A 10,751-nucleotide genomic window follows, 5' to 3' on the forward strand; every position below is an offset into this window, starting at 1 on the left:
TCCTCTGGTTGTATAGAAGTCTATGAGAAAATGACTCTACTTCTCTCGATTTATTACCTCTGTAAACATGAGTTTAGGGGCGGGGCTACATGGTGATTGACAGGTCTCTACCAGAGACGTATACGGCGTCTCTACGTCACTCCTCAATTGCCAAGATGGCGACGCCCAAATCGACAAATTTAAGGCCTCATAACATCAGTCCACAAACAATGGGTGATGTCACGATGACTACGTCTACTTCTTATAAACAGTCAATGTCCATGACTCAAGAACTGAAATGCTAATTATCACAATTACTGCATTAATTCTAGTTTGTGATTCTCTGCCAACTTTATTTTATTTAACCCTTTTCTGAAACTCTTCCCATTGCTTCACTCTCTCTAGTTCTAGGTTGTTGTTGTTGTTGTTGTTTGGCGCTCAGGGAGACCAAGCTAATTGGAATAAAGACTGATACTCTCGCTCTGTGTCCGTCTGTCCAGGAGAAGATGCTGGACGTTTACTGGCTGCTGTGTGTTTGTATTCGGACCATCGAACACGCCGACAACACCGGCTCTCTGTTCGCCTTTTCTCCGGAGTTCTACCTCAGCGTGGCCATGAATGCATACAGCGCCCTCAAGAACTACTTCAGCCCTGCAAACAGCATGGAGGAGCTACCAGGTAGAAGAAAACACTCATTCCACCAGAAACATCGCTGACAGACGCTGCAGAATCGTGTTTTTAAGTTGTCTTCAGTGTCAAAGTCATCCAGTAATAGTTGTCTGTACATCTATGTTTACACTACGGACAGGAGCTGCTGATGGATGATTGAGCCCACTTTAAATGGAGACTATTTGACTAAATGTGAACAAATGTAGGATGAGAAGAATCAGACTAAAGTTGTAGCTCACAGATAACTCACTGAGTCCATGGCAGCATTCTACTTCCTGTTTATCCCCAAAAGGTATTGTGGGAAATGTAGTGCTGAAGACTTAAAGCATAGTTTATCTACCAAAGACTGGGTCGGGACACACGTTTTGGTCGCAGGAGACTTTATAAGGGACGCTAACCGTCTTTTATTTTACTTTTATCTCTGCAGTGCACCTTTATGTCACACGAGGGAGCCTGGATGTTCAATATTTGTAGCCTCCTTATAACATAGAGTTGAATGAACGTACGCTGGCCATTTTAATATTAGTTTGTTTAAATAACGGGAGTCTGTAAACAACTTCAGCTAAATGCATTAATTTGGTCCCATTTATAAATTTTCTGTATAAATATAAATTATATTATAAATAAATGTATTTTATTAAAATACATGTACACATAGAACATGTGTCTCTGGTTTAGCTCTTCAGGTTCATGAGGTTCTTAAGGTCTTTTGTGATTTGGTTTGATGGTTTGTCATTTTTTTTTATTTTTTTAAAGTAGGTCCCCAGAAAGTCTTCTGTATTTAAAGAATAATATAAGTGACATTAATATGTAATGTAATTCAATCTATAATCCATAACCTCTCTTGACGTCACTGGTGTGAGGAGCACAGATTGATTTATGGACGTAGCTCCACCGTGTCCTCATCACGATGCTGCTTCAGCTCTTCAGCGTGAACTGAAGCAGAATCCGGTTTGACTTTAACGCGTTCTGTCGTTCAGAACAACTTCTTCTTCTCGTCAGCACCACTTCATGTTTCTTTCTCGCCCTCAGGCTACGAAGAAACCCTGACGCAACTAGCTGCTATCCTCGCCAAGCACTTTGCTGATCCACGTATAGTGGGAACAGGTAACAGACGCACACACACAGACACACACCTGCACGCGCACCTGCTGATGTATATTTTTGGAACTGCAGGCTTGTGTTCATCAAGTATGCATGTCAGGAAATATGATGCCGGCAGCTCAACAAGAACACTAGTGGTCGTGTGAGGTGCACAAGATTATTGTTCAGATTCATTCTGAATTATCTGATTGTTTCTATTTCATTATTTGTGTTTTCTATTGTTTCTTCAGTAATATTTTTCACTCAAGAATTCATATTCTAATTGTGACAATTTCACACAGATGTCTCACAGATTAAAATGGTGAAGTGAAGACATTCATTATATTATTATATTCATGGACAGACGTGAATATAAACTCCAACATGAGGCATAACTAATGTACTACTTCTCAGAAAGTGAATTCTGTGTATTTTCTATGTATTACCAGTTCTACATATATCTGTAGGTCTGGGTGGTCTTTCAGGAATACGTGAAGTTTGTCTTGAATTGCCCAAAGTTCCTGGAAAGTAAAGCCCTGAAGACGACAGACTATAAGATACCAACTGTAGAAGAGTTCTACCAACCTACTGTAGAAGAGTTCTACCAACCTACTGTAGAAGAGTTCTACCAACCTACTGTAGAAGAGTTCTACCAACCTACTGTAGAAGAGTTATGGTTCTAGTGTTCTGTGTTGTCGTTGTTTAAAAGAATCTTCGTCCTCTCGTCCTCTCAGACATCAAAGACTCTCTGATGCAGGCTCTCGCCAGCTATGTCTGTTACCCACAATCCCTCAGGGCAGTGGAGAGGATCCCAGAGGAACAGTGAGTGCTTATTGGTTTAAAACTCTTCTCTGTTATCTTTGTGATTGGTCACTTTTCTTCATTCTTAATATTATTTTTGGTATTTCTTAATATATTCTGTGACAGGATTCACCAAAGACACACAGCAACACAAACTGATATTAACCTCCATCTACTGTAGTAATACACAAAGTACCTCATTCCACCACACTACAAATGATCCTTTGAGTACACTACTTTAATATACCGCTGAATAGTTCTCGTTGTCATGGCATTTAGACTCAACACAAAGTGGCTTTGCTCTTGTGGCAAAATGAAGAGATGTTGAATTGAACCCAGCGGAACGTGTTTTAATGAGCACAAGGCAACAAATCCAAAGTATTACTTCTTACGTTCTTACTCTTATAGTCTAACTTCAGCCCCCTTATGTCACTTTCCACCAATCAAACCAGTCTGTTGAACCTCAAACAAAGCACATCCTGCTTTACCAATATGTTATGTTCTTTTTTCTTCTTCGTCGGGATCGAGATAACAGAATATTTGATATACGTACGTGAAGTGTTTATCGTACTCGACGCCGTCATACTTCTTTCTAGGAACTGCTGACTTTCTTATTTCTAGGAAATCTGTTATAAAACCCACTGTGTTGTTTTCAGCATGGTTATATGTTTTTATTCAACAATCTGAGATCACTTTGTTCTTTTAATTCACTTTTAAAGAAATGTTGTTTTATTGTTTAATTTACAATTTTTAGCGTTTCATCTGTTTTTGTTGTTTTTTTGTTGCAGTTTCATTCGGTTTTATTTATTATTACGTTTCAGACGTGTCGCCATGATGAGAAACCTGCTGGCTCCGTACGAACAGAGACCCTGGGCCCAGACCAACTGGATCCTGGTCAGACTGTGGAGGGTGAGCACACGCACACACGGATACTTTTTCAGATTAATCTGAACTCTTTTTATTCAAAAAGTGTTTTAAAAAAATCAGTCTATAATATAAAACGCGGCAACTTTTTAATACCAGTATCTGTGCGAGCTACTTCAGTACATAAACAAGTACAAACAGAAAACATAGATCCTTCTGCAGCGCTTCAGAAATGTTCAGAAATCGACAAGAATAAGGTTTTCACACAGCAGCTCTGAGACATCTTCCTCTGCATGAATTAGACGTTTCCTCACTCATGGCTCCTCTGCTCTTACTCTGTTTACGTCACAAGAACACCGTTTTATTTCTGAATGCAGGACTTTCATTTAGCTCAACATTGTTGAAAACAGCGCAGCTCATATTGGAAGAACGCCTCATTAACGGACCGCCGAGCAAAAGCCGTCTCATTTTAATTAAACAAGCAATTTATTGTATTTTAGCAGAATACTGAACGGAGCAGAAAGACAGAAGTTTATTTATCTCAAGCAATATTAAATGTATTCCTTACTTATAAAGTACTATACTCAAATAACATTTTGAGATTAATAGTACTTCACTTGAATATTTATATGTATTGCTATTTTATATTTGACAGATTATTAATGGAAAATGTAATAAATTGATGGATTATGTTTTATTCTGGATTAAACTACCCAGGAGTATAAATAGTACTTAAAATGAGCTCCACCTTTACCAGCTGCAACATTAAAGTGATCAACACATTAATGCATCAATAATAATAATACTACAATATGATATATATTAGTCTGCACTGTGAGTACTTTAACTATATTTCTATGCTAATACTTTAAGTAACATCTTGAATGCATATTTGTACAGGTGATGTTACCATTGTAAAGCAAACCTCTGTCTGTCTCCGTGTTGTTTCTCAGGGTTGTGGTTTTGGATACAGATACACTCGTCTTCCTCACCTGCTGAAAACCAAACCTGAGGACGCCAACCTGCCCAGTCTGCAGAGTAGGTGGTCTCTCTGTTTTTCTGTAATTTATTCATCCGTTTGTTTGTGTTGCTTTTCTGTCTCCGCCGTTCTGTTTTGTGTTTGTTAAACTGTCGGTCAGGGTGAATGTGAATGAGTGAGTTATCTCTTTGGTGGACCAGTGAATGATGAAGGGGGTCTGCAGACTTCCTGTTGCCAGGATCACTTCCAGCACCTAAACATAATTAAGCTGAATTGTCTCACTTCTCTACATCCTCTACTTGTCAGTTTTGTTTTGTTTTGTTTTTCGAGTTCTTGTTCCCGGTTCAAGTCAGACTCCTCGTTCTCTTTCATGAATTTCTATAAATAAATTGAGACCGCGCCTGCTTTCCTAGACCAGGTGTATATTATTATTACTACATCTGTTTGATTTACGGCTTTAATTATCTGTGCGTGTCATTTATAAGTGTGTGGTGAAGGTAAGCGACGGTGGAGTGAGTGAGTGAAGCTGTCCGGCATGTTTCTGTATCAGGAGAGAGTCCCTGATGGTTTTTAAAAAGTCAAATCGCAGCAGCAATAAACCAACATGCCAATTTATTTTCTCGTTTATCTTCGTCGATAAAGTTCAGTCTTGTTTGGCACGCTGAGCGATTAGATTTAATTCAGAAATGAGGTGATTACACAATACAGTGATGAAAACATGAAACTTTGTTCTGTTCCTCTCTCACAGTATCTAACGTACTTTAGTTCATTCTGTACACAAACCTACACGTAAAATCAAGTCAGTTTTACGGAGGCCACGTGGCAAACTAGTTATTTGTATGTATGAAACAAGTGATGCACTTCTCGATTTATTACCTCAGTAAACATCGTAAACATGAGTTTATGGTCTCAATCTCTAGTTTCAAGTCTTCTTCCATACAGCATGATGTTCATTTAGTAAACGATGGTCCATTTAGAGTCTAATAGAGCAGGGGATGCTTGTTTTATGGCTTTATTTTGTGTTTATCTGCACTCTTTATTTTGTCTGTTTTGTCTTCATGTTGTTTTCTTCATGCTTCCTCGTGTTGTCGTCCTCTTTTCTTTGTTTCTTTCCCACTTAACTGATTTTCTGCTCTCTCCTGCATGATAATTCACTTTCGTCTGCATGCCTTTCAGGGGATCTGTCCATTGCTAGTTTCCAAAGTAAGTTATTTTCTCCATCGCTGCTGATTCTGCTTTCATCCCCCCTTTTTTTTTTTTCTTTAGGAAAATCGCTCACCTTTTGTTTCAGTCTCACCTGAAGCTCCTCCGTCTGATTCAGTAGATTTTAGATTGTAGAGAGTCCTGCATGTAAATATATATTATAGCTTAAAAAGTATCAAAAATAAATGCTGCTACTAAACTATTAATACTTAATTAACTACTTTCTATACAGTCAGCTAGATTAATATGTAAACAGTCATCATATATTTTGTATTTAGAATCTTGTTATTCCAGCTGTGGGATGTACATTGCAGTACAAAGTACATCAATACTCCTCTTGAGGTGCAGACGGAGTAGAATACAAAGTAGCACAAGTTCGTCTGAGTGTCGTGTGTGTTTGTGACCTCTGTCGGATAATTAACCGTCTTTCACGCCTCACATTCGATCCTTGTGGGACGGAGAGTCGGAGGGCAGAGAGGAAAAACCAATCTGGGATTATTAGATGTAATGAACACTTGACTCCTACCGGAGAGCGTCCCCTCGTCTCCTTGTTTGTCTTCCTCCTCATCCTCTGCTTTGTCCTTCCTCTGTCCTGTTAATCGCTTTCCTCTCGGGTCGAATATTTCGCACAATTTAAACAACAAAATAGAAACGAACATAACGGAGATAAATATGATCACAGAGCAGGAAGATGCAAAAAGCCAACTGGGCTTATTTGAAGCCTCCATTTAAAGTGTATTAATATTACAGAGAACATAAAATGAATATGCATCAGATATGACTACGTACAATAAGATGTTTTTACAAGGTATGAAATTACACAATATCAATACATTACAAACAACAAAAGGTGTAGTATTTAAAAATTAAAGTCCTTCAAATCACATTCATGAGACAATTTGTCTAATTCAGATTAGATTTTAGAGACTATGGTGCAGAGTACATCTTATTGAACATTGACCTGCTAGTGAGTCATTCAGGAGGGTGAAGATGTGACGATTGACGAGTAAGAGTGAAGCTGTGAATTGACTTTGAAGTCTTGAAATGACCAGGAATATTATCTCACAAATAAAAACGCAAGCTTGAGAAATAGACGTCATAAATAAGAATCTGCAGTTTCTGAAATAGAGGAGATGAGATGGCTGTTACTCTCTGAAAACAGAATATATAAGATTAGAATTATTAGTTATTGAGATCATTATATAAGCACGCAGAGCATTGATACTGTAACAAAAACTAGAATATTAGTTTAAATAAAACCTTTTCACTACATAGTCTGGTACTATTACAGGCAGCACAGGCTCGTAATAACATGACACGGGAGATATTAAAGTTCATAGAAATATGACGTATAGGATGCATTGTGATGACATAATAAAGAACATTTAATGTGTTATGTACTTTTAATTTGGGAAATGTAGCGGAAGGGTTTGATGGTGTAGAATAATGAGCTCTGATCTTTTGGGTTGTGGACATTGAACCTCTTTCTTAAACTTCAAAATAACCTTTAAACCTTTCTGCGTGATCGACTCCTCTGCTTCCACTCTGGTTTGTTCACCTTCTCTTCTCCCCGTCTGATTGGTCCAGAGCCGTGTCCGTCGCTGCTGCTGCAGAGACACATGGCGGAGCTGCTGAGCGTGGACAAAGACATGGCCGCCTCGTTCCTCAACAGCGTCCTGAACCAGCTCAACTGGGCTTTCTCCGAGTTCATCGGCATGATCCAGGAGGTGAGAACACGTTCACACCTCCAATGTGCGTCTCCACTGGAGTTTAACATGGAGCTCCATGTGTGGTGATCCACCGGGTCCTCCACTGTTGACGGTGAACTCATTGACTGTTCAATAAAGCGTTAGCGGCTTCACTGGAGTTGCAAATAAACCGTTGTCATTTTAAAGATGCTTTCTCATCTCTTAATTCTAATACTTAATATACAATGTAAATGCTTGCAGTGCGAAGAATAGTTTAACCAATAAATAATGCTGCAGGAGAAATGGAAAGCTTCAAATAGACCCTGTGATCAAACGTGTAAATATTGATTTGGAATATTTGCCGGAGCGTTAAACATTAACCTGCTTTGTGAGCTGAAGACCCTGATGAATCTAATGAATATAATCGCCGGATGTTTTTGGTTGAAGTTACATTTTAATAATAGTAGACGATAGAAAACGACTGTAAGTAGCTTAAGGTCAGATAAAAGTCCTTTATTTTTCTTTTTTAAACCAGTTTCTCGAGGGACGGTAATTTCGGGGGAAAGGTGCCGGAAAAGTAAACTGTTATTATGAAATGTTTTAGAATGAGTAAAAAAAAAACAGGCCTGATGATTGGAATGCGGGACAGGTTTCACCCCCCCACCCCCGGTGAGCGTTTGATTGACGGATGGTTCATCAAAGTGTTTTTTGAGAGCGCCCGCCCTTTACCAAACAATTCCCAGTGACTGCTTCTCGGATGGTTTTGTGTGAACAAACCATCGGGTGACTTAAAGGTCGGGCTACACTAATATTATTCGTATTAAACTATTTGACTAATTAGATTCCAGTGGTGTCTGCGTGTGAACCAAACATTTCCAATAAGTCCTAAAGTCAACATTTACTGAATAAAGGTGGATTTAATAATTCATCCGCTGCAGCCTCGACGTTTCAAATCCTCCGAGTTGGTTTTGACACCAGACTGTTGTGAACCCAACGAGCCGTGGAAGGACGGAGAAATCATTTACACTACAGAGAGGTGTCGCTCGTCAACACATAAGACTCATTTACTGGTCGGACAATTTTAACAACAAAATAAAAATATACAAACGTAACGGAGGCAAGTAGCCAACTGGGCTTATTTGAAGCCTCCACTTATATAATATTACAGAGAACATTGAATTAATATGCATCAGATATGACTACGTAAAATATTATTGACAAGATGTTTTTACAAGATATGAAATATGATAATATCAATACATTACAAACAACAATTTTATCTCAAAATACTACATTTTTATTTGTGTAATATTCAGCATGTAACAAGAGAATAAGTGAATCAACGTGGGGACAAAAACAAACTGGATTTAAAATTGTTCTCACTTAAAGTGTCGTCTGGAGTTATTAGTGTATTACGTAGCAGGGGTTTTATTTTGAAAGGTTTGTCAGAATTTTAATAAGACAAGTAATCAAACAGGTTGAGGATGTTTAAGTGTCTTTAAGCTGCTGGTCACAGATACAAACATGTAGTTTCTTTGACTTCCTGTCTCAGATCCAGCAGGCGGCCGAGCGTCCAGAGAGGAACTTCGTGGACACTCGTCAGCTGAAGGTGAGAACACAAACCGTGAGGAAGGAACCGCCTCGTAGCTTCACTCTGTTTCAATATAGAGAGGGAAGTGTAGACTGTTCACAGTGGGAACACCGAGTACACCGATCACCAGTGTGATCACATCTGACCATGATGTCACTGATATCTACGTTATTATAACATGCAGACGTTATGAAGAGCTCCTTCTGTGACAGGCGGCTTCAACATCAATGAAACTGGTGTGTGTGCGTGTGTGTGCGTGTGTGTGTGTGTGTGTGTGTGTGTGTGTCACACTCACTTGGTGTGTTGCTTCATGATGTAACGTGTGTTCTTCCAGGTGTGTGCGACCTGCTTCGACCTGTCTGTCAGTCTGCTGCGAGTTCTGGAGATGACCGTCACTCTGGTTCCAGAGATCTTCCTGGACTGGTCCCGTCCGTCTGCAGAGCTCCTCCTCAGACGGCTCGCTCAGGTAAGTCACACCTGGACTCTGATACGCACCGCACCTGGATTCAGGTAATTCAGAAAGAAGTAAAACATGGTTTTTCATGACGTCCTGTATTTCTGTTCCTCTGCAGTTGTTGAACCAGGTGTTGAACAGAGTGACGGCAGAGAAGAACCTGTTTGATCGAGTGGTCAACTTGAGACTGCCAGGTACGTGCACGCGAGCACACACACACACACACACACACACACACACACTCTTTGGGTAATTCTTTTATTTTGGTTTGTGTAATTGTACTTATCAAAATTATTATTAAAACAACGTGTAAAGCAATGCTGCCTGCAGAGATCAGTCAGTGAACGCTGTCAACAGATGATCTATGAGTCCATTTAACAGCTTGATGAAATACAAAGTTATTATCTTATTATAATTATTATTCTTATTATAAGGAACCTGATGTGGTGTTGGAGAGGTTGAAGTTAGTTTCCCGGTGCTTTGATCTTGTAAACTTCACTCAGTTTTTGAACAGGCTGTTAAAGGATCTGATGTGTTCCTCTTAATGACTGACAGCTTGATGGATGGATTTAGTTTTTATCTGACTCTGTAGTTATGAGGTAGAATAACTGTTTGTTTAACAGATAAATATCCAGCTATAATAATTCAGTGAAGTATCAGCTGTCAGTCGAGGACTCTCAGCACTGAACCTACAGTGTCTGCCTGTAATGAGGCTACAAGAAGCTTCTGAATGAGTCTGTATTCAGGCTCCTGAGTCCTTCACAGCGACCTGGTTTCTAATCTGACCCTGGACCTCTTTGCTGTATGTCTCTCCCCCCCCCCCCGTGTCTATTTTCTATTTTCGTCTCTACTTCTCTATCTAATAAAATCAACCTAAACTGAGTACTTGTGTGCTGCAGGTCTGGAGAGTGTGGACCACTACCCGATCCTGGTGGCTGTCACAGGCATCCTGGTTCGAATCCTGGTGGACGGAGACAGACAGGGGTAAGTTGTATTACCCACAATGCACCTGAGCAGGTGTTGTATCTGTCTGGATGAAACTGGTTTCCTACAGAAGGAAGTTTCACTACATTAGATTTCTTCTTGGTTACTTTGTTTCAAAAGCTTTTTGTAAAAGTGACTTTTTTCTGGTCGTGTTTGTTCTTTATCGGTCGTTGAGTTTATTTGGGTGATTTTACTGAAGATGATGAGAATAGAAACCTGCAGTGCTGCCGGATACAAACTGTGTACAGCTCCTCTCAATCACATGACTTGATTGTTAATGTTTGGTTTTATTTAGTGGTTGTAGTGTTCCAGAAATTCCTGAATTACATCTCTGAGGCTGACGTGAACAGTTTCTCGTAGTTATGGTCTGATGGAACGAGAGTTATTGTTTTCACCTAATGAAAAGTTAGTGTGTGTGTGTGTGTGTGTGTGTGTGTGTGTGTGTGTGTGTGTGTG

The 10,751-nt window shown here is 39.5% G+C and overlaps 1 protein-coding gene across 1 annotated transcript in view; it reads left to right on the forward strand.

Moving 5' to 3' along the window:
* Positions 1-90: 90 nt before the first annotated feature.
* LOC116397121 (E3 ubiquitin-protein ligase RNF123-like) overlaps positions 91-10,751 on the forward strand; it is a 24,877-nt gene continuing 14,216 nt past the window's right edge. Inside the window, exons 1-10 of the mRNA XM_031872334.1 lie at positions 91-657; positions 1,681-1,755; positions 2,466-2,553; positions 3,354-3,441; positions 4,350-4,434; positions 7,166-7,305; positions 8,819-8,875; positions 9,192-9,323; positions 9,430-9,505; positions 10,211-10,295. Of these exons, the coding sequence (XP_031728194.1) occupies positions 486-657; positions 1,681-1,755; positions 2,466-2,553; positions 3,354-3,441; positions 4,350-4,434; positions 7,166-7,305; positions 8,819-8,875; positions 9,192-9,323; positions 9,430-9,505; positions 10,211-10,295 (998 nt within the window). The 5' untranslated portion in view covers positions 91-485. The remainder of the gene's footprint in view (positions 658-1,680; positions 1,756-2,465; positions 2,554-3,353; positions 3,442-4,349; positions 4,435-7,165; positions 7,306-8,818; positions 8,876-9,191; positions 9,324-9,429; positions 9,506-10,210; positions 10,296-10,751) is intronic.

The sequence above is a fragment of the Anarrhichthys ocellatus genome, unplaced genomic scaffold (genome assembly GCF_004355925.1).
Source record: "Anarrhichthys ocellatus isolate YVR2014 unplaced genomic scaffold, GSC_Weel_1.0 scaffold1, whole genome shotgun sequence".
Classification (NCBI taxonomy): domain Eukaryota; kingdom Metazoa; phylum Chordata; class Actinopteri; order Perciformes; family Anarhichadidae; genus Anarrhichthys; species Anarrhichthys ocellatus.